General features: G+C 41.5%; 1 protein-coding gene across 4 annotated transcripts in view; it reads left to right on the top strand.

Annotated features, from left to right (window-relative positions):
- vgll4b (vestigial-like family member 4b) overlaps positions 1-24650 on the top strand; it is a 107844-nt gene that overhangs the window by 41826 nt on the left and 41368 nt on the right. Inside the window, exon 1 of one of the 4 annotated variants that reach the window (XM_078543422.1) lies at positions 23175-23896. The exons of 2 other annotated variants lie outside the window; for them this stretch is intronic. In XM_078543422.1, the coding sequence (XP_078399548.1) occupies positions 23815-23896 (82 nt within the window). In that variant the 5' untranslated portion in view covers positions 23175-23814. Of the gene's footprint in view, positions 1-23174; positions 23897-24571; positions 24592-24650 lie in introns of those variants that run through there. One more of the 4 variants, XM_078543426.1, reaches the window with a different exon arrangement.

Genomic DNA, 24650 nt, shown 5'->3' with positions numbered 1-24650 from the left:
GTAATATTGCCCAACTCTGTCCCTACCTTAGCCCTAAGCATTGCTGAGACCTTCATCCATGCTTTATCTCTGATGCTTTCCTGATCAGCACCACCCTCCATAAACTTCAGCTAACTTTTCCTGCGTTAAGTCCTGCTCATCCATCATTGACCTATATTAGCACCTGGTCCGGCATTGTCTTGAGATTTAAAATTCTAATGCTTATGTTCAGCTACTTCATGCGCTTTCTCCTCTATAATCTCTTTCAGCCCTACAACTTTCAAAAACTTTGCTCTCCTCCAACTCTGGCCTTACACATCTTCACTACTGTCACCCCATCATTGTTGGCTGCCTTCAGCTGTTTGGACCCTAGGCTCTGGACTTCCCTCCCTAAATCTTTCTCTTCAGTTTTTTAAAGACCCTCCTTAAAACCTATTTCTCGACCACACTTTAGCCTTTCCCTCCTAATTTCTCCTGCTTTGGCTCCAAGTCAATTTTGTCTGATTATGCTTCTGAGAAGTACCTTGGGTCATTTTACTAAAGTGAGTGGTGTTATAAGAATGTAATCAAGCTGCGTAAGAGTGTGTGGAACAACAACAACAACCTGACTCGGAACACCAAATGGAGAGTCTACCAAGCCTTTGGTCTCTGTGCACTCCTCTATAGTAGTGAGACCTGAACAACATATGCTAAAGGCTGAATAGTTCTTATCTTTGCAATCTTGTACGTATCCTCAGCATCTCTTGAGAGGCCAAGGTCACCAACTTGGAGGTCCTGGGGTATGCTAATTCCTTTAGCATACACTCATTACTAAGCCAAAATTGTCTCTGCTGCCTTAGCCACATTCATTGAATGGACTTTGGCTGTATAGCCAAAGACCTTTGTATGGTGAACTGGCAATTGGGCTATGATCTGCTGGATGTCCATATCTCCACTATAGGGACACCTGCAAGAGAGAGACAAAGATGGCAGACATTAGCACACACAACTGGGTGACAGTTGCCAAACTTTGTGACCTTGGCGGGGGTGGGGGTGGGGAGGTATGACTTTTAGAGGGGCATTGGAAGAGGCGAAGGGAAATGGAAAGCTCAACTGGCCGAAAAAAAGACCCAGAGAAAACGGAGGCTAGCGAATCCTGTACACTCTCAGCCTACTATCTTCACCTGCAGCCAATATGCCACAGATTGCCATACCAGAGTGGTGGTCCTGAGCCATACCAAGTAATGTTTAACACAGGGTTGACCACTGGACAAAAATCATGGTCTCATGAGGTGCAAGGCAGTCAGAATAAACAAAGTATATGAATGTAAGTTGTTGCAGGCAAACTCAGCTCTTTGTGGGCTAAAATGTGTTCCACTACTAGCTGTTGCTGAGTTGTACAATAACTTTACCTTTTCAGAAAGAGTTATGATCAGGGCATGTCAAACAGAATATTTAATTGTGCTTAACTCATTTGTTTCTGATTTGGATTGGCTAGGCTAATAAATTTAAATGTGATTTGACATACTTATTAAGCAATATATAAAGCAGCTTGTATTCCATTTAGAACATGTCAGCCAGGAATTCTCCTTTGTTACAATTACTCAAGGTTACAATATGGTGCTCCAGCTGCAAGGGATAGTGCCAGATTATGATTTCAACTGCTTTTGTGCTACACTAACAGCAAATACAAATATGTATTCAATTTTGACAAATTTACAGTAGCTTAAAGGCATTAACAGAAAAGTTCACGAGTTGAATCCAGGACAAATTTCTAGATACGATAGAAACATCACAGAGCAGCTTGTTATTTGTATATAGTGCGTTTGTGTGTTTAATGCCTTGTGAAATGTGCACTTAATGAGTTTATGATAAAATCCTCCATTGTTTACAAAAAATACTTAACTGCAAATGATTTCTTGCCTTAGAACATGGCATTAGAAATAATCTCCCTTAGTCTGTTTTGAAATATGAACAAATTTTCACACTAAATAACCCTTGTTTCATCGAGTAGTATTTCAAAACTTGAGGCTCCCATTTTCCATGTTTTAGATAACTTTGACGGGCTAACTTTCAGCTTGTGAATGTCAATTCATGGGGTATTAAAACATTGAAAAAGAAAAGCAGGCCTGAAGCACTGGCATGGCCCTGTCCCCGGAATTAATTAAAAACATACATATTTAAGAGTTTGTAGGTTTGGTAAGCCATAAATAACCCCTTCCTTTCCTCTGATCTGCATAGCAATGGAGAAATCATAGCTGCTCTAAAACCTTTTATTCATGGCATCTATTTACTTCTGGCACCAACATAGTCAACCTACCAGCTACCCTTCTAAGGCTAAATCAGACAGTGTGCAATCTGTGTACTGTGCTTGACCCTGAGTTTACCTTCCTTATCCTGCATCTGATCACATGTCAAGGCTACGTTTTCCATCTCTGGAACATTATCCAGCTGTGCCACTGCTACTTTCCCTCAAAACCCTAATCCACACTTTCATCACTTTGCAAATAGATTTCTTTATACTCTTGTTATGTTTGTGTCATACATAGGATATTTAACCAGGTGATGTGAAAAAGCAGGAGTGTACTGTATCTGACCCACAAATCTGGGTGAATGATAGAGGCCTTGGAATCGAACATAGGAACATTGTCACTGTACACTGGCTATCTGAAAGGTACCACTTGCTGCCATGTAATTCTCCCTGTCTTTAATATAAAGCTTGAATATAAATTCAGCTGTAAACCAACACCATTTGTCACAGAAAAGTTATATGAACAAAATTTCTTAAACGATACATGTTACAATAAGTACAAACTTTTCCATCATTAACCAGAAAACGTTGGAAATATTCAGGTCAGACAACATCTGTGGCGAGAGAAACAATGTTAACGTTTCAGGTCAATGATCTTTCATCTGACTTTTCCATCCTCCTTGGTATTTCAGACCTATAAAACATTTTTCCCTGAGCTTTCTCTCTACTTTCATTAAACTTTAGAAGTGGATATATCCTTGCATTGTGAATCCATGGAATCAAATGAGAATAGACCCTCTGCTTGTGGGAGAGACATCTGAGGCAAAAATACCTATCGAAGCACCATGCCAGATCCTTGGAAAATATACTAAACGAAGCCAATTCACAAAGAACTGCATTCCCTGTAATTAAATAACAGTGACAATTGTATAAGAATTGACTATGATATAAGAATGCTTGTCTCCTAGTTCATGCATCTGTGATAACCAAAGCATAGAAACCTAGCATAGAATTCAAGCAAAATCCTAGCATAAAACAAGCAAACAAAAAAATGCCTCTGCATTCAGTTTGCATTAAGCACATCAAAACCACCTTTTGTTTGCTAGGAACCATGTTGACGGCTTCGTGATCACATTCAATACTTCCATCAATTATCATCCAGGAAACCTGTCTAGATTCCGCTGCTGAATGTGCAGACTCGATGGCCATTTTCTGTATGATTGCAGATTACTAACTTCTCAGGTGCTGACACCAGTAATTATGATTTCCAGAATTCAATATAGATAAAAATAAAGTTTTGCCATCACTGTCGTTTTCAATCATCCCACCTCCACCCTCTACAAACTCTAGCTAATCCAGAACTCCATGGCTTGTTCTGGCTCTCTACTGACATGATCAAGCATCGCTTGATCCCTGCCCCGTTTCAACTTTGGAATTCTAATATTCAAACCCTGCCCTTGGTTGGAGATGGTTTCATCAGAATTTGTCCCAAAACTCCTATTTTAAAGCTACTTGAATACGTTCAATATTATGTTTCCTTCAATTAATCCTAATGTTATATTCAGAACTTCTAAACAAAATGTTCCCAAAGGCTGTTATGACCGACAGTTACTATCCCACAAATTTGTTACGATCTGGTTCGGGACCAGTAACATTTTTTTTTAAAGTAAACATAATTAGAAATCCCAGTTGCTTACCAAGAGAGAATAAAGCCACAAAAATCAACAAAGCAAATGGTCAATGCTCTGCCTTATACCCAAACATACAGAATTAATTTGAGGTAAACATGAATTAACAAGCAAACTGTGGATGGAACATACCACAAACTGCATATTAAACGGCAGACAACACCAGGACAGGTTCCCCATATTTATCAGCAACCCACCCAGGCGACAGTCATCACTGTGAGTCACAAAAATTCTTTAAAGACTCTGTCTTCCTTGCAAGGGATTTCAGCTCCTACTCTTCCAAGAGTTATTCTGATCCCCAGTCAACAGCAGCACTACTCCACCCAAGTTCCATACGTACAACCCTCACCCAAAAGGTACACTAGTCCAGGGGCGTCTCAAATCTGCTCCCAGTTCCAGCCTTCTTGGTCGTCTTTTTTCAAGCTGTGCTGACCTCGCAAGACTATGTTGCCCCCCGCCCCCCACTGTGTTTGCCAGGCTGCACTCAGCATCCAAACGTGGAGACGGTCCCATCTTCTCAGCCACGCTCCTGCCAACAACTTCTGGGCTTCCTTGAGCCCCAACTCTTAGCTGCACCAAGCAAATTTGGCTCCTGGATTTCCCTGAGCTCCAGATCTTAGTAGCACAGAGTTATCCACAATTCCCGGGGCTTCTCTGAGCATCTGCTCCTTCAGTGTCCTGGAGATAATGGCAGCACTTCAGATGCATGGCGCTTACTGTCCTTTCTATCTGCTCCTGACTCGCTATTCATTAACTGCTGTTCACTGACCCTTGAAATGACCTGGGACATGTGATATCTCCCAACAGGGTTCAGCCCCCCTGCCCTGAGGCAGAGTCAGATGTAACCACTTGGAACATTTCTATGCCTTAAATGTTACAATCTCTAGTCAACCAAGGGTCACTCCCCACAGGTACAAAATTGCTGTAGCCGCAACCCTAAAACACACAAACAAAAAAATCCAAAATATATAAGATTTCATCACAAGACTGAATCATACTAAATGGCATACTGTAGTAAACTACTTCTACCAGCAAGCGATTCACCTGGATTCTGCCTGGAGGCCTGTTGGCTCAGGTACTGGTACTACCTACCAGTAGTACTTTGGACTGCTGCTGGCTCCTATTTCCTTCGTATAATTACTGTAGCGAGTCTTTTACTTTTGATCAGTGGGTTGATTTTTTTTTTGTGGCATTCTGGAAACCAATTAAAAATATTAGGGAAGGAGCTGAACAGTGCATGTGATACAGAGGAAAATTAAGTTGTGAATGCTTTGACTTTCCCATAGTTCACAAATTTCTAGTGTAGAGTATCTTGAGATCAGGAGATGATTAGCTCCAGATCTACCTTTTTTGCAGGTATTATTGCATGTTTTTTTTCCCCCCCTGGTGTGTCAAGCTCTATTGCAGCTCACTACCTTTGTATATTCAATGCACCAACCTAAATGGTCTTCAAAGAAAAACATTGATGTTATTTACTGCAGGAGAATCTCACTAATTGTCACATATTAGTCCTCACAAACATGGCAAATTTATACAGCTGGATTCCCTCTACTTTTTTTTTTGCAGCACCTACCTCGCTGTTGGTGCACCACGTGGACTGCAGCAGTTCAAGAAGGTGGCTCACCACCACCTTCACAAGGGCAGTTAGGGATGGGCACCAAATGCTGGCCAAGGTGGCAATGCCTACATCCCCTTAAAGGACGACAAAAAAAATATACACCCAACCATAGTCCTATTTGAGAAGTCAGTAAACACCTTGACATCAGGAGAGAATTCATGATGAGACAGTCATTTAACAAAATAGTGCAATTGTTTAATGCATTCAAGTGCAATGATTCATCTACACAAGTGTGCCCTCCACTGGGTGTTTATATGTAAGATCCTCGGAATGTGAGACTACCCAAATCTGAGATTATGTTTGAGGAGAATATAAAAGTAAAGCATTTAACCCTGGTATTATCTCCAGTCCCAGAATTTTTTTTTGATTGTCAGGCCTTCAAATTAAAATAATCTATATTGTATGTATTCCTCTTTGTAGTTTCATTTTAGTTCTCCAGAAAAAAAGCATCTTTCAGCTAGTCTTCCACCTCTGACTAGACTTCCTATGGTAAGATGGATGTTGGATGAGAGTTATTTGAAGGCCAAGGCCAGTTAGACAAAATAATTAAGACCTTCATGATTAACATGTAATGATGGCTTATTTGTAATGGTATGTTAATTATATTGTTAAAATACACGGGTGAAGAGCATTATTTAATTAAGTACCTAGAGCTCTTCCACAGCTATGTTCATGGCCAGGTGTCCCTGAAGAGGGAGCACATGGTGTCCACTGGTACACTTGAGGCCTTCTGTGACCAGTGGGCACCATGGGGCTGGAGTGCTGCTTCAGCTCCCAAAATCACATTTTTAATTTAGTTAAGTTTTATTTGGAAGTTTTGGTTCTGTTGCAGTGCCCCTTTAAAGGGCCATCACTTTAATTTGTTAATTTGTCCATTTATTAATCAATATACCCGAGTCTAAAGCGAGACGCTCTTCCGCAGCTATGTTTGTGGCTGGGTATCCCTGAAGAGGGAGCATGCAGTGTCTGCTGGGTAGGCTTGAGGCGTTCTGTGACTGGTAGGCACAGTGGGGCTGGAGTGCTTCATCAGCCCCCAAAATGACATTTTAATTTAGTTCATTTAAAATTGTGTTTTTGTTACAGTGCCCTTTAAGAGGCTAATTGGCTAGTTTAATTGGGAAATCTCTTAATTGGTAAGTATTTTATTAGTGTACTCAGAGTATGAAGAGAGATGGCTGGGACATGGGAGTGGTAGGTAAAAGGCAGACATATGTAATGCTGCATTCTGTAAATAAACCTATTAGCAAGAAATGGATTAGCACCTAGTTTCATACTTCACCATCTGGCTTGGGAGCTATTTACCATACATGTTGTTGGACTTCATTGGAAGCATTGGGGACATCAGTCCTCTGCAGGATACTTTGAGTTTGTCACTGGAGGTCAACTTCTGTCCTGTGCTTTCAAGTTCATGGCATCAATCTTAAAAGACCTGTGCTCCACTGTGATTAATTATAGCAAAAAGAGTTGGCAAATCTTGGGCTACTGTGGCAAACCTTCCTCCCTGGATGCTCAGAGTTAAAGTAGTGCTTAACTTAAACCTTAAGTTCTTATCCAATGTGGCCTGTAAATTGTATCTTCCTGGGGCAGTCAATAACATCTACCTCACTTCTCACAGGAAAAAGTGGGGTTTACAATATTTTTATGTACATCACATTTGGTTTACCTAGATAAATCTGACCCATTCTCCTGCCTTTTCTTTTTACACCTGAATCCTGAAATACTTGTTTCCAAACTTTGGCTAGCCAAGCTGATAGTTGAATAGAAATTGGATAAAAACTTAGCTGTAACTGGTCATTTGTGTAGCATAGTGGCTTGTTACTTGATAACTGTCATTTAATGATTACATTCAGATTATTCTACCTTGTGGATCATTACTACATGAAACAACAGTTACCAAGAATATCTGCCTCCAGAGATTTGGGGCTTTGTGGGATAGTCTCTTGTGAGTGATGGCTCCTCTGCCGACTCAAAATACACTCCTGCCTTATGAGGAGAGGAGTGTGATCCTAGATTCGGCTACTTGGTTAATTTTGTATGAGAAGCAGAAAGCTGCAGGAGAAAGATAGTTAAAATGTAGAAAGTTGAGATACAGGGGATTAGGAAATTGATAAATATCCTGGCCCTTGACACCGTGATAGTGTGACATAAGGGGCAGGTGTTACGCATAGTCCCACTTTTAAGAACATTTTAAGGCTCTCTTACTCAGCAAAAGCTATTTCATAATCGTTCCAAATTTATAGCACTTTTTAAAAAAAGACAAAATTGGCACTTACTTTCTCCATGTTTAATTTGGTGTAGACACTCCAACTCCTGAGGCTCTCTTATCCAGCTAATATAAAAAATCTTACCTTTTTGAAGGAGAATGTATTACAGCTCTTAGATCTTTTTAATTTATCAGTTTTAATTTATCACTATGACATGTATGTCTTTTTTTAGTCAAACTTTTTAAAATGATAGAGTGCAAGTTCCCTTTTAGCTTGGTGACAAATTTAATTTTGGCTTGGATTCTGTAGTATTTAACCTTCCTTTAGTGCGGTAGTTTGCAAACTTTGTTGTGTAGGGCACAGGTGCAAATATTGGCTCACTTGAACGATCCCTATCTTGAATCTAAAAAAACAGTATCAGCAATGCAGTGTGATGTTCCCAAAGACATTTTTTTATTTGTATACAGCTGTAGAAGCAACATGATAAAAAGTCAACAAGTTGAAAAACTAGAGAATTCTTTAAGCACTGCTGCTGTGGTTGCCCCATGGAGATAGATAGCTGATGACTTCACAGACTCCAAGATCCCCTGGGGTCGAGGATCTCTATTTGAAAACCTAGAGTCTAGTGTTGCAAATAAATTTAAACTCCTTTCCATGTTATTTTATACCACCTATAAATCTTCTATATGACTTTTAACCCTGACACTTATTTGATAAATCCCTTGCTTAAGCTGAAATAAGTAAGCTGCTTCGGTATTGATCCTGAGCTGATCTGATTCTCTTGGGATGCGTTTTGTGGTGATGGTTGTTAAGTGAAGAAAGTAAGATAGGGTTCTTGTAGGTCTCAATTAGCTTGACTTGGGTAGCCAAAGCAGACTGATCAAGGGAGACCAATTTCAGTTAGCATTCATTTCAGGCAGACAAGGATATCTGCAGATCATGTTTCTAAAATCCTAGAATCTGAAATAGAGAAAAAATTCAAAGTATGAGTATTATAACAGGGCCATTAACATTTGTAAAGTGAAAAGTCAGGTTAACATTTTGGGTGTAGGCCTTGATCAGATTCTGATGAAGGCATTATAGCTGAAACCAGGCTCAGTATATTGCTTTTACTGAGGCCCAATGGCATACGTGCTCAACTTCCATTGTCAGAGATAAATTTCAAAATCTGATGAAGATCATAATCAAAAGAATGCTAGGGAACAAATATCTGTAATTTCAGAATGTAATAAATTAATATTTATAACATCTTTTTGAAGTTCATTTAATAAAACAGAAAAGCGTGACAGAAAACATAGTTTTATTGTTATGAATTCATGGGGTACTGCTCATGTCTGCCATTTAAAGAGAGAAGGTGGTGATGATCATCAACGCTTAGCTGGGAAGGACCAATTTCAGAACAATATTTTCTTTCCTGTCCTGCATTCTGTCATAAGTCATTTTGAAAAGAACCTTGATGCACTTGTCTGTTATTTGAATTTCTCTGGACATTTCTTGAAAATGTTGATCCCAAAAGATTTTCCCAATTTTTAACCCTCTGATATCTCTGGCAATGTGAAAGAAGAATTAGAGTTCCTAACTACATTCATAAGGAAAACATCGACCACAAAATATTATCACTGTTTTATCTATTAAATAAGCTCTGTGAAACCTCTCTTCAGAATCTCTCTGACCCAACTTGATTATTACAATTGCACATTTTGCTGCATACTAGTCTCTGTAGTCAGCATAGAAAGATCATTTTGTGCTCAGATGTGTGAAGAACTACCACAATGCACTAATGGATCAGGTAAGACCTAATAACTTAGATCATTTTCCATGGTAAGAGCTGCTAACAAGATCTGTAGATTGCAATGTTGATTACTTTGCTAGCTAAGAGGTGTGAATAGCACCACAAGAATTTGCAATTCTTTAAATTCCTGCAAATTCAAATACTTCATTTTATTCCATTTCTTTATTACATGTTTTATCACTGAGCAGTTTTATTCATAAATCCTTTTGCCTGCCCCTTGCTAGCACTGTCTGAAATGTTAATCTGCCTTTAATTTTAAAGGTGTGCTTTGCATTTCCAGGGCTTTGTCTTGACTAAGGATAATTTTACTTTACAACACAAGGGGGTGCACTTCTGATTAGTGAAGTGCAGGCTGTCATTTTTCTCTCCAATACTGAAGTTTTTTTTTAACTTGGTCATTTCAGATACCGCTTACTGTATCATTTATTGGATCATGATTCTAAAGCTTAAACCTGTTTGATTTACAAGAGCGATGCAATCAATATTTTCTTGATTTGAAATCCCATTTGTAGAAATGCACCTTCATTGTGGTACTTAAGTGTTGAGGGTGGGGCTAAGAATGTATAGGACTTCCCATTGCCTTTGTCTGCGCTAGTCTGCCAGGTGGTGTAATGCGGTGCTGTAACAAGGGACCTTGGACAGATTGTTCTTTCTTCAGTACACAACATTGAAGAAGCGCAAATACAAATAGCAACGCTCATCTACTCGGCACTGTGCATTCTTTGCGAAGAAAAGGAGTGGTTGAATTGGTCTACACGCTTATCATCAAGGTTGCCTTCTTGCCTCCCCTCACAAAACCAAACAAACAGGCATGTAAACATATAAAGTGTGCAGACATTGTAGGCTGCTGGATAGTTCTGGATTTGACATGATTTTACGATGCCCCTTTCAAAAAGGAATTCCAATTCCAAAAATATTCCCTTTTTCCCCCCTCACCTGCCCTCTCCTCCTGAAGGAGATGTTGATCCCTGTCTCAGGTCCAGTCACAAAGACACACTCAAGTCTCACCTGAAAGGCTATTCCTCTGTGTGAACCTAAACTTGCCAAGTAGTTGAGGCTTTGAGGAGTGCCTGTGGGACTGTACCCAAAACAATCCATTACTGAATCTCTGCAGAGAGGAAGTTAGGTTTTAACTGTGACTGTTTCACATGTTGTCATTGCTGTACACAGACAAGAAGGAGACCAGGAACCCGAGTGAAGGGAGTTATAAGAGAGGTAAGTGCTACTGGAGAGTCTGGAATGGATTGGAGAGCAGGGTCAGGCCAAGAACAAGGTTAATACCTTCCCCAAGCTAAGCTGTGGTACCACCATCACAATTGCTCTAAACCCAAATTTTAACTGGCAATGACCTAGACTTATAGTCTTGTATACATATATATCCAGATTATACATTGATTATAGATTTGCTATCAGCCTTGACTCAGTTGGTTGCCTCTGAGTCGGGTGTTGTATGTTCAAACCATCCTGCAGACACTTGAACTCATAATCTAGGCTCGCATTTCTGCGCCGTACTGGTAGAGATGCTGTCTTTCAGAAGTAAAGTTATTTTGAGGAGCCATCTTTTCTTTAAGGTGGAAGTGAAAGATCTATGACACTATTCGAATAAGTGCAGGGTGTTCTCCAGGTCTCCTGGTTAACAGTTATGCTTCCACAACAAATAAAGAATGGAAGATCTGGTTATTTATTTCACTGTTATTTGTGTGAACTTGCTCTGCCCAAAATTGGCTGCTGCATTTGCGTGTTGGGATGTCCTGAAACACTACAGCAACTCATCCAAGGCTGCTTTGACAGCACCTTCCAAACCTGTGATTTCTCCAGAAAGGACAAGGGCAGCAGGTGAATGGGAATCTGCTGGCTCTCGTCCTACTCACATACCATTCATGACATGGAAATGTATTGCTGTTCCTTCATCATCGCTGATTCAAGATCCTGAAACTTCCAACCTGACAGGACTCTGGGAGTACCTATACCGCATGGACCGCAGTGGTTCCAGAGGGCGGATCATCATCACCTTCTCAAGGGCAATCAGGGCAATAAATGCTGGCCTAGCCAACAGCACCCACATCCTGTGAATGAATTTTTAAAAAAATCCAAGTCTTAAGGTATCAAAACATTTTTTTTTGAGTGGCTGTTATCTATATGTACAGAACTAGCTCGTATATGATGTCTTAATGAACTTTCTGATATCAAGCAATAGTCAAGATAATTGAGGTAGTTCTGCTCCAACAATTTAGAATTTTAAGCCCAATTATATCATTTTACTTAATGAATTCCTTTGTCAGGAAACTAAGTAAGAAAGCGGACATGGGCCGTTTAATAGTATTTAAATAAAGCATTTTTTTCTGCCATTTCACTCTGCAACCAACATATGTCAAATCAGCCTTTTGTGAAAGAACTTAGACCACTGACATGTTTGCTTTGTAATGTATTCCAAAACTCTGCCCTTATCTGTTGCCTTACTGTTTACAAAGAAGTGCAAGGTTGCTGAGGGATTTATGTGCTCATGGGATTTGGGGATGAACCAGCCAATTTTTCTTAGCCCCAGTGTATACACATTACATAAAAGGCAGGGGAGTGTGTATATGTTTTGTCTTAAATGTGGCATCTGTTCACCATTATCACATTGCAGATCTTCCTTAATCCTAGGTCAAAAGATCTGGTCCACCTGGTCTCAGCACAGGTCTAAAGGTTTAACCCACCTTGCCCACATTTGATCAATGAAGAAATATAGTTATAAGCCAGGAAGAGTTAGAGAACAGATGTTCATTACTGGCTCTCGCTATGCCACATCTGGAGCTATTATTCTGCTCAAACTGTACAATTTCTCTTTTATAGCATTATAACAATGGGGCTTTTGTTGGAAGAATAATTAATGTGCAGGAAGCACTGATTGGCCTAATGCCTTCTGTTATGGGAACAGTGTGGGTCCCCAGGAGTTTAAGAGTACCAACTGAGATTAATTTTTCACCAAGTGGAAAACATTTTTTTCACACCAAACCTGTACACTAGTTTAAGTTGTTTTGACAAAGCTGACCAATTGCACAGAAAGACCATTAAACTTTCCATTACTGCTTGTCTTGCATGAAAGTATGTACTTTTCAAAAGCTCCAGCTGAAAACTGTTTTTATTCAAATGATAACGTTCCCTCAGGTCCTATATTATTGTTTTGTGTGATCACACTGCTAGGTGTCCCTTTTTGAGATGGAGTTTTCTGAAGGCCAACATTTAGTCTCATTTAATACAGTGGTTTGTGGACATTTTCCCTTGAGCTGTTTGCAGAAGGAGGAAGAAATGTCATTGTATCTAAATTGTTTGGGTGACATCTCAAAAATGTTGGTATTATCTTTGACATGAGAACTGATTGTTTGTTTGGCAGGTTTGATTTGAAATACTAGATGTTTCCAAACTAACTACTTTACTTTCAGTTTTATGTTTATAAATTGCGTACTATGCAAGAATACCGCTCTGTTTACTCTAGTATGTTCCTTTAGTGTCTTGGAACTGGATAGCATCGTTATGTTTCTGCCTTGAACAGTTTGGGAAGGACATTATTACTAGTAAAACGAGTACAGCAGGGGTAGATATTGAAAATCTCTATTTGGACTAGATTGACTGAATTGGACTTGTGCTCTGTTTGCTTTCCTTAAGGTTTTGGATCCTGATTCCTGAAATGTTATTATGTTGCACCTGTTAAGCAGTATGTGCCATTTTCTTTACACAACAGTGTCAGCAAGGAGAATCAAGATTTACTCTGCAGCCACATACTAATCAGGATTGAGTTTGCACAGCTCAAACACTTGAATGCAATGAAGTTTAAAGTTTGTTGCTGCATCTTTAGACAGGTGACTGTTTTAAGAGAATGGAAGAGTAGCACAGCAAGTTGCATTATTTGTGTGATGTGTTTAAACAAGAAGGCTAGCAGCGCCATAAAGCTGCTAGGTAAAATCAATGCACGACATTCTCTTGGAAATAACTTTGGATATTTTGATCTGGGGCAACACTGGCAATATTACTCAGCACAACTAAGAATTTGGCATAACAGCAGTTTTAGTTATGTTATGTTTTGGACAGGTTCCGATCTCAAAGACTATCTGTTTCAGTAACTTAACTGAGCTAGCAAAAATTGCATTCATAGACTGAACTGATCTATCCCAGTCCGTCCCTGTCACTGACAAGTCTGAAATTAAACAGAAACTGAACCAGGCTGTTTGTAGCCTTGGTGTCATGTTTGACCCAAATCTGAACTTTTGAACACAGATTTACGCTACCACAAAGACCTCCTTTTAATATGCCTTTGATACTTCTAGATTTGACAAAGCCATCCTGGCCATCCCCCCCCCCCCCCCCCCACCGCCACACACATGTTCTACTGTCTCTTAATGTCATCCAAAACCCTGCTGCCCGTGTTCTAATTGATACCAAGTCCCATTCACCCATCACCACATTGGCTCCTGGTTAAGCAATGCCTCAATTTAAAATTTTCATCTATGTTTTCAAATCCCTCCATGACCTTGCCCCAGACCCATTTCTGTAATTTTCTCCAGCCCTACAACCAATGTACCGTCTAATGTTTTTTGTGGTGTGCGGCACATGCAAGTTTTTTTTGCGCAGCCACTCGTGTGTTATCTTAAAGCAGACGGCTTGCAAGTGGTCTGTGCAGTAACTTTTTTTTTGCTGCAAAGCTATGCAGCTGCACAGCTTAGAGGAAACACTAACAATGCTAGATCTTTCTCCCCACCCCATCCCGTTATTTAGTTTAAAGCTCTGTCTACAGCCCTAGTTATATGATTTGCCAGTACACTGGCCCTAGCGTGGTTCAGGTGAAGGCCGTCACAACTGTACAGATCCCTCTTTTCCCAGTACTAATGCCAGTGCCCAATGAAGCAAAACCTATTTCTCCCACATCAATCTTTGAGCCACACATTCAACTTTCTGATCTTGCTTACCCTATCCTAATTTGCTTGTGGCTCAGGTGGTTATCAGGGATTATTACCTTTGTGATTCTGCTTTTTTAATATTAGACCCTAACATGCTCATACTTCCTCAGCAGGACCTCTTTTTCTTAGTCCGATCTATGTCATTGGTATCTATGTGCACCATGACAACTGAATCCTTCCCCCCCCATTCCAAGTTCCTCTCCATCCCAAGGAGATGTTCTTAACCCTAGCATAGAGCAGGCAACACAGCCTTCGGGACTTGCACTCTCAGCTGCAGAAAACAGTGTCTATCCCCCTAACTATACTGTATCCTACTACCACAACATTCCTTTTTGCTCCCCTCACTTGAATGGCTCCTAGCACCATGGTGCTGTGGTCAGTTTGCTCATCCTCCCTGAAGTTCTTACTCTTGTCCACACAAGCTGCAAGAACCTCGAACCTATTGGACAATTGCAAGGGCTAAGGCTCCTCCATTGTCACCTCTTGGATCCGCATACCTGCCTCTCTTACAGTCACACCCTCTGTCCCTGACCACAGAATGTCAATGTCTTATTGATCATGTTGTTAAAGTTTAATGGCAATCACATTGTTAAGCAGGTGATGGGTAAATGGGGATAGCTGGACCAATGGAGTATTGGAGCAGTGTTGACTGTGAACTAATTCTATAAACTCCCTCTAGCAAAGAAAGCAGCTGTGTCTTTGTTTTAACTTCATCGACTGGCATGGATCCGAATAATGACCAAATCTGAAGTACCTAGCCCGAGGGGTGTGATTGCAGCCTGGAACAAAGTGTTTAGGTAACTTCCTCCCTCCCTGATGGATTGTTATGTCTGAAGCTCGAAACAGCTCATCTACTCTGAGTCAATGTTCCTCGATCTGCAGACATTTATTGTAGATCACAAAGCTGTAAATCACCAGGACCCACATGCTACAGCTGCAACATATCACCTGCGCTGCATATTTATTTTGTTTGTATTTAACTAATTAGGTTTCAAGGATATCACTCAATCATCATTGATAGTTATATTATGGAGTTTTTCTAGTAACACTATAAATTCAACGTAGTACTTATATCTCCCTAGCACCAGTTTAACTACTCCACCAGGTTGGAGGGGGGAAAAGAAAGCTTAAATCTCACGCAATTATATATCTGCATACCTGCTTAGTGTTTCCGGGCTTCAGCTCTCAGGTCTCCCTGTCCCCGGCTCCCTCTTTTGGACTACTCCTACGTAAAAGGCCAGAACAGCACCTCCTCCCTCACTGCAATGAATTCCTTCACGTACCAATTCCTTGGATTAGAACACTCTGTCTCACTGCACTCAGTCTTGAGCTGTGAACTTCATGTAACTTACTACTGGTGAAATCCCACTGTGGCTACAAGAGCAGGTCAGATTCTAGGAATCATGCAACGAGTAATTCACCTCCTGACTGCCCCAAAGCCTGTCCATCATCTACAAGGCACAAGTCAGGAGTGTGATGGAACACTCCCCACTTGCCTGGATAAGTGCAACTCCCACAACACTCAAAGAAGCTTGACATCACCCAGGAAAAAGCAGCCCCCTTGATTGGCACCACATCCACAAACATTCACTCCTTCCACCACCGCACAGTAGCAGCAGAGCATACCATCTACAAGATACACTGCAAGAATTCACCAAGGCTCCTTTGACAGCACCTTCCAAACACACAACCACTACTATCTAGAAGGACAGGGGCAGCAGATAGATGGGAACACCACAACCTGGAAGTTCCCCTACCAGTCACTCACCATCCTGACTTGGAAATATATCGCTGTTCCTTTCACTGTCGTTGGGTAGAAGTCCTGGAAGCCCCTTCCTAACAGCACTGTAGATGTACTTACACCACATGGACTGCAGGGTTCAAGAAGGCAGCTCACCACCAGCTTCTCAAGGGCAGCTAGCGATGCGCAGTAAATATTTTATTTCACTATCAATGGGTTGAATTTGTCTTTGTATTTTGCACGTGATCAGGCATAAAGCAAGTACCTGATGTAAAGGATTGAGCAAACTTGGTAAAGTATACTGTGCACATAATCATGCAACATTCAATATTTATTTGCCCTGTCCTCCAATCCCTTTGCTTCAATGGATCTTGCCTCATTGCAGTGACTTCACGCCCAGGCTGAAGTATCCTACACTGTGTAACACCAGTTACACTGGTTCAAAACAAATTTAAAATTAAGCCCAGTTTTTTTTATATCCCACTGTGACCTGTACTTGACTTTCATTCTTTGAATGCATTTTATTGGCATCAGTATGTCACCTTAAAAATTAAAGTTTCCATGATTGCAGGTTCTTAAACATACTGTACAGGAATTTGGCCTGAAACTTTTGTTTGTATACTTAAGGAAGGAATACATAGCGTTAATTTGCATTCTTTAATATTTATTAATGTCATAATTATTTGTGCCGAATCTGCTTGTTTATGCCACTTTTTATGCTCCAGTATATATTAATGAAATTGGCAGGAAATTTGGTTGTAAATAGACATTTGCAAAATGGCTGCAAGAATGGCATAACTTTTGACTATAACTTCCTGATTATGCCAGCTGCCACAGGAAATTCCATGCCTAATGAGCTTTTCACCTGCATGGAGGGTAGCAGGTGGTGCTACTTTTACAATAGTAATACTGTTGGATGTACAACATAAGGACGTGCCATAAATAGGAACATACAACACTGTTATAACGAATGTTTGTGGAGACAAAATCGTTCTTCACCAAAAAGATTTTGTATGAAAATCAAATAAATTATTTTCCTGTAGCTCTTTGATAACCAAAATGTTTTTCCGCCTCCTGTAAACATCACTAGTATTGATGTTTCGCACACCATTCCTGCCCAGACGACTCTCTTTTATATATGGCAAATTTACCTGAAATACTCTTGTATACTCAGAAGCGGAAACAGTGCTCTAGTACATGCTGAGCCATGGGTGATGCAGTGTATGATAGACTATGGGAAATCTGTGACACACTAGGTGCAATACTTAAGTCTTTTGGCACTCCAGTAATTCCTAGGGTCAAATTTGTGAGAAAACTGCTCTTTAACCATGTCATTAAGAAACCTGAAATTCTGGTTTATAAACAAGTTTTGGACATAGAATTGTCTTCAAGTTGAACAATATTTTTACAGTGGAAAAATCTTCTCTTCGTGACTGAGATTGCAATTTCTAGACCTGTTCCATCTGACACCACAGTCTACATTCACTTTTTTTAAACTATATTGCCAGCTAGTTTTGGTTTGAAAGTATGGAAACAACCATTAAAGGGCAGAGACTGATTGATTGATTGAAAGTAACTTGAATCTGAGTTCCTGACCTTGTTTTTAAACAAACACCTTTATAATTGATATCCTCTTTGATTAATATTACAATTCCAGATACACCTTTTGTTGCTGTATCTCTGCTACATTCCCTCTAGGTTGTGCTGCTGTGCACATTCACTGGTTCTAATTTCAAATGTTACTCTAAATTCAGAAACCTTTTGTCATTTGTTCCGTTTCCCCCTTTTTAAGAATAAAGGTTTGCATTTTGAAAGTGCTTACTTTTAGGTCAACGATATTCTACAGTGATTTTAATAATTGAAAATGCTTGGCCTGGAGACCATAAAATGCCATTATCCTCATACAAACAGGCATTGCTGGTAAGACCCAGCAGGTCAGACAACATCTGTGGAGAGAGAAACAAAAGTTAATGTTTTCAGGTCAATGGTCTTTCATCACAACTGGAAAAAGTTGGAGGTATAAATAACAGGTTTTAAGCAAGTAAAGGGGTGGGGAGGAAAGAACAAAAGGGAAGATCTGTGACAGGGTGGAAGCCAGGAGAGATTAAATGACAAAAGGGATGGTATTAATGCCACTATCATTAAATTGGGGAATTTTTTGCATTCTCCAAAAAAAAAAGAAAGGTCAGCTCATCAGGAAAGGAAGGAAACGTAACAGCAAAAATGTGTTAAAGGCAAGAATGGTTGAAAGCACAGAAACTCTTTTTAATATCACTCCAGTGGACCTGCAGCTAAATGGACTGCCGAGTGAGGACATGAACCATACAAACCAAAGAAGGTTAAAGGTTCAATCTATAGTCTGTGTTGAGGTAACTTATCTCAGTCAAGGCAATAGGACAGCTGGTCCCAATGCCCCTGAGCTATTAAGAGGAAGAAAACTAGCCAAGGTTCTTGCTCCAGATTGCTATCCAGTAATCACTAGCAGGAAAGGATGCATGCGTGTGGATGTCAGCTGATGGTAGGATTGGGTTGAGCTTCAATCATGGTCAAATAGTCTGACAACACTCACTATCTTGTCTCATGCAGAGAATAGCTGCTGGAGTAAAGTATTAGAAGTGTGGCTGCCATCTGTTGGAAAAGCAAGAGTTATTTTAAACATAAAGCAATTTTTAACCCTGATTTCAAATACATTTTTAAAAAAACCATAGTAAAATGTTTTCTATGGCTGGGGTAAAGCATTGATTTGTACCCATCAGATTTCTTCCTGGATATTTTTTATGGATTCTAGTAGGAGTCATTGGATAGCATTTGAGCAGGAATCTTGATTTTTCTCTCTCTCTCTCTCCACTGCTCCCCTCTTGACTCCCTTGCAAACCAACCCGTATCCCCCAGAGCCCAAAGCACCACCTGCAGCTCTGGATATAGACTGTCTTATTGACTTCGATAACAATAATTATGATTTAGTTGGGAAGGTTTCCTTTGCTTTTATTAGGACTTTGCCTATTTTTGCTGCCTCTAGTTTGATTAGACCCTATGGACTGGATTTCATGCTCCCCGGTGAGTTTGAAGGTGGGGGGAGCATGTAAAATTCAGCAGGTAGCTTTCCTGTTGCCTACCCACCTGCCCTGACCTAATTTTACAGGGGTTGGGGTTGTGTTTGATGGCCCGCCCACCTTGAGGATCTTAAGTATCCACCGGTATTTTACCTGTGATGGGTGGAGGCCCATGCTGGTACCGAGCAAGGAAGGGGTCCTCCTTTTGCAGGCCCTTTGGGCCCATTGGAGGCACCCCTTTTAGATTTAACTTGTCCCACTCTCCCCTTTGACCAGCCCCTCTCCTCCTCCCCACCTTCTCCTTCCCTCCCTCAACCCCCTCACCAAGACTCCCATCCCTGGACTTATTTGGTCTCCTCAACGTGGTGGGACTACCTGTAGTCCCAGCAGTGGTCAGTGCACCGCTGACACTGATGGGGTGACAGAGCTGTCAGCCATCCAATTGGCCAGCAGCTCTATCTATGGCAGGACTTCCTCCTGAGACTCGCCCTAACACTGCTCCCAGAGTTAAATTGCTGTTGGGCAGCCATTGGGATTGTGGGCAGGCTCCCCACTGACTTTTTAGCTGGGGGGTGGGGGTGGTTGGGACCATGGCACCCTGTAAAATTCAGCCCTTTGTTTCTTCCTTATATTAGTGGTGTCCTAAAGGGGCACTTGTGATGATCCTTTGATGATTCCAAAGCAACCAACTGTTGCACTTGTCCATCAATAAGGCCCAGCGCAGAGGCACTGAAGACAATCATAGTGCTTTTACAGCAGCCTGCTTGAGGCCATTTTAATCAGCACAGGTGGAGATTGAACTCTCTCTCCTTGCTCTATGTATCTCAGTCATTGGATAAACCTGTTGAGCCACCTGGGAGACGTTTTGTTTTCCCTATGGCAAAAATGTTCAAAGCTTTAGGTCTGAGCCTAAGACATGTGAAGTTGAAATATGTGAGCATACCTCCTAATGGTGATTTGGGAACTTTAATTACACTATTCTAAGTCAATGCAAAGTCGAATCTGTGTTGTTATGTGGTGGTCTTTCGAACATGGTTTGATGCACATCCTGATCCAGCAGCACTCCGTATTAATGCCAGGTGATGCCACACTCTTCTGGGTCATTTTGACAGGGCTTTGTTATCCATTTTAAAAGTTTCCATCTGTCTGATGAGCACACATAGTAAGTTTGTAGTTTAACTTTAATTAACATTGGCTCAACAGATGCTGTTTTAATTTTGTTCTATATCAGTACAGATATCATGACATCAAACTGATAGAATCAGTATTTTAAAAGCTTCTAATGTCAAATACCAGGCTATTATTCAATTAAAAATGCCAAATTGCTTTTTTTCTTCAGACGTTTGTTTGTGTTTTGAATGCAGAGCTGCATGCATTTAAAATCCCTCAACCCAACCATCTTCAGCTGCTTCATCAATGACCTTCCTTCCATCATAAGGTCAGAAGTGGGGATGTTCGCTGATGATTGCGCAATGTTCAGCACCATTTGTGGTGACTCAGGTACTAAAGCAGTCCATGTCCAAATGTAGCAAGTCCTGGACAATATCCAGGCTTGGGCTGGCAAGTGGCAAGTAACATTCGTGCCTCAAGTGCCAGGCAATGACCATCTCCAACAAGAGAGAATCAAACCATCGCCCATTGATGTTCAATGGCATTACCATCACTGAATCTCCCACTATCAACATCCTGGGGGTTACCATTGACCAGAAACTGAACAGGGCTAGCCATATAAATACTGTGGCTACAAGAGCAGGTCAGAGGCTAGGAATCATGTGATGAGTAACTCACCTCCTGACTCCCCAAAGCCTGACCACCATCTACAAGGCAGGAGTGTGATGGAATACTCTCCACTTGCCTGGATGAGTGCAACTCCCACAACACTCAAGAAGCTTGACACCGTCCAGGAAAAAGCAGCCTGCTTGATTGGGATCACATCCACAAACATTCACTCCCTCCACCATTGATGCACAGTAGCAGCAGTGTGTACCATCTACAAGATGCACTGCAGCAATTCACCAAGGCTCCTTCAACAGCACCTTCCAAACACACGACCATTATCATCTAGAAGGACAAGGGTAGCAGATAGATGGGAACACCACCACCTGGAAGTTCTCCTCCAAGTCACTGACCATCATGACTTGGAACTATGGCCAGGATTTTCCCCTTGGCGATTTGGGGGCGGGGCCCGCTCGCCGAGGGGAAAATGACACGATATGACGTCAGGAGGAATCCCCGACGTCATCCCGGGCCATTTAAATTTTTAGGAAGGTGGGCGGACAGTGAAATCAGCTGTCTGCCCGCCTACCTGTCAATGACCAACTGAGGCCATTGGTGGACTAATTAAAGTAATTAAAGACCTGCCTGTCCAACCTTAAAGGCTAGCAGGCAGGCCAGGAGCACCAGTGGGCTCCAGATTATTGATGAAACTTCATCCACTGGCGGAATGAAGTTTCATGTCCGTTTTGTAAAAAATTAATAAAGTTTGTGTTTTTTATTAACATGTCCCATCTCGTATGACATTGTCACATGAGGGGGACATGTTAATAATTTTTTAATGTTTCTATTTTTAAAGGTTTTTCCACTCAGTATTCTCCCTGAGACAGGACTTTGCCTCATGGAGAAGTGTGCTCTTTCGCGCGCATGCTTGAAAGAGCACACTTTGACAGATGGGGATTCCCTCCCCCCCCCGGAACAGGAAGCGCATAGCGCTTTCTGTCGGGGATGCCGCTGAGTGGGCCTTAATTGGCCTGCCCACCTAAAATGGCGCCGGGCCCTGTTTCAGTGGCGGGGGTCAGCTGGCCGCCCGCCGCCAAGCCGGTGGGGCCCGCTCGCCATCCTAGGGCAAAATTCTGCCCTGTATCACCGTTCCTTCACTGTTGCTGGGTCAAAATCATGGAATTCCCTGCCTAACAGCACTGTGGGTGTTCCTACACCACATGGACTGCAGCAGTTCAAGAAGGCAGCTCACCACCACCTTCTCAAGGGCAACTAGGGATGGGCAATAAATGCTGGCCCAGCCAGTAAAGCCCACATCCTGTGGATGAATTAAAAAAACAACAGTTTGGAGTCACCTGCTATAAACAGTGTTTTAAATAGAAAATTTAAATTTGAATAATCCACACCTCTCAATGTATTTTAAAACAAAACAAATCGAACTAAAACTGTGCTCTAGTAACTTTGCTTTGCTGGTCATTTAAGCAAGTTAAAGTTTTTCAATAATGTGTTTTGGCCACTAGACACACAGAAGGGGTAATGCAACTGTCACAGATAGATGGCTGTAGTTGCAACTCACTCAGTCGCTCCTCAAGGGTGAGTTACTGACAGAGGCCAGTTTCTTGGGCCTCCAGTGGGGATGATTGCCTAATGGTTTTACAGATATTTGGAAGCAACTGTGTATCTGGCTTTTTTGGTCATGATATGTTTTAAGGGAAACCCTAAAGAGGAGCGGGGGAGATTAAAAAAATAATAATTAATTAGGGAAAAAAAAACCATGCATAGTCCAGTGCAAAATGTTGGATCGAACTTAAAATGATTTACAAACAGGTGTAAAAGTTGTGCAGTCCCAACACTGCTCACTTCATGGCTATTTTGCTTGTTACTTGAAAAATCTTAATAGCTCCAGGGTTTAAAAATACTGCAATCATCAAGTGTACAAAAAAAAATGTACACTTTCTACTCACTCACTGTGTGTATCTTGCGAACAGAAAGTCTGTGCTGTGAGTGTGTGTGTGTATGTTTTTTTGGCAGAGCCAGCAATGTGTGCTGTCAGAGGCAGGTCTGGGACTGCCCCTTTCTTCACTCACCCCCACCCTCTCCCTCTCTCTCTCTCCCTCCAGCAGTTAGTTGGTGCATTTGGAGTCTGATCGTGTGCAGGGGGTGGGGGTTGGGGTTGGGGTGGTGGTGGTGGTAGAGGGTGGGGGGAGAGAAGAAGGTTTAAAAAAAAATCAGTGACATTTGGAGGCGCTGGGAGGGGTTTAGTGAGCATGCTCGCTGGCCTTGCCCGCTCGAGATAGAGGAAGCTGGTTTACATACGAATCATACCAGGCATAGCCCGCATGTCTGTGCAGTTCAACTTGCAGCGGGGGCTTGTGAGGAGAGCTGGCTCGTCTCGTCTCCCTCACCATCGAGTCTTCTGACCATGAAGAGCCCGGCTTTACGAGTTTCTGGCCTGTGAGGAGGAGGAGGGAAAAAAAGAAGAGAGAGAGGGGGGAGAGGTTTTGGGGGGTGGTGGGGGGGGGTGGGGGGGGGAAACGGTGAGAAGAAACTAAGGGCTGTGGGGGGGGGGAAAAAACCCCACACAGACACACAAAAAAAAAAATCTGTGGGTACAAATAAGAATTTTATTATTTTTTTTTGGGGGGGGTCCATATTCAGAATTTTTTTTTTGTGCCCAGTGACTATTTTTGTTTTGAAAGGTTTTTTTTTGGGGAGGGGGGATCTGAGGAGGCTGGGGCCTTGTCTGTGTGTCTGTCTGGCTGACTGTGTTTGGGGGGGGGGGGGAGGGGGTAGAGCGGTTGGTCTGAAGCGCGCTATCTGGTGAAGCAAACAGCGGGCCTTTTTGCGACCCAGTCAATGCTACTAAAGAAAATGGACCTGTTGAACTATCAGTACTTGGACAAGATGAGCAACAATATTGGCATCCTTTGCTTTGAAGGTAAAACTCCAGCTTGTTTCGGTTTATTTGTGTTATTCACACCCCCCCCTCCCTCCCTCCCTCCTTCCTTCCCCCCCTTTTTTTATTAACAAACCGACATATTTTAAAGATTTTTTTTTAAATTTATGCATCGATTTTTTAATGTTTAATTTGCCTGTCGTCTTTTTCTTTCTCTCTCTCTCTCTGGTTTTTGTTGTGTGTGTGTGTGTGTGCCCAAAAACACACAAAAAAAAGGCCGTGTCCAGTCCCCCCCCCCCCCCTGCCCAAGGCTTCAGGATTTGCAGCCGCTCTAACAAAGGAAAATTTTGCTGCCTGTCTGAGGAGCCATGTTTGTACTTGCACAGTCTGACTCTTTGTTTAGCTTATCATTTCCTGTGTAGTTCTGAGAAAGTTCTGACATTGAAGGATGTGCCTCTTTCGAATGCGGGAAGAGACGATGGTTGAGCCAGTTTTTTTTTTAAAAACAAAAAATTGAAAAAATATAATTTTTAACCCAGGCTAGATAGAATTGCACCTTCGTTATTTTTTGTGTTTGTTTCCCTCCCCCCCCCCCCTCCAAAAGCATTTTGTAGCACTCCTTCGGAGTTCAGTTAATGATCCAAGATTTGGGAGCATTTGGGCTCCCTGTATTGTTAAACTCCTCTTTTATGTACCGTTGGAAGGAGTGGTAATGGCTTGATTTTTAGATTCTAAAGGTATTAGTGATTTAAGGTTGTTTGACAGAAGTATTTCATAAGCCGCATTTGGTACAGTG

The sequence above is a fragment of the Cetorhinus maximus genome, chromosome 6 (genome assembly GCF_964194155.1).
Source record: "Cetorhinus maximus chromosome 6, sCetMax3.hap1.1, whole genome shotgun sequence".
Taxonomy (NCBI): Eukaryota; Metazoa; Chordata; class Chondrichthyes; order Lamniformes; family Cetorhinidae; genus Cetorhinus; species Cetorhinus maximus.
Note: the sequence above shows the minus strand (reverse complement) of the source record. Positions and strands in the feature narration are given on the sequence as shown.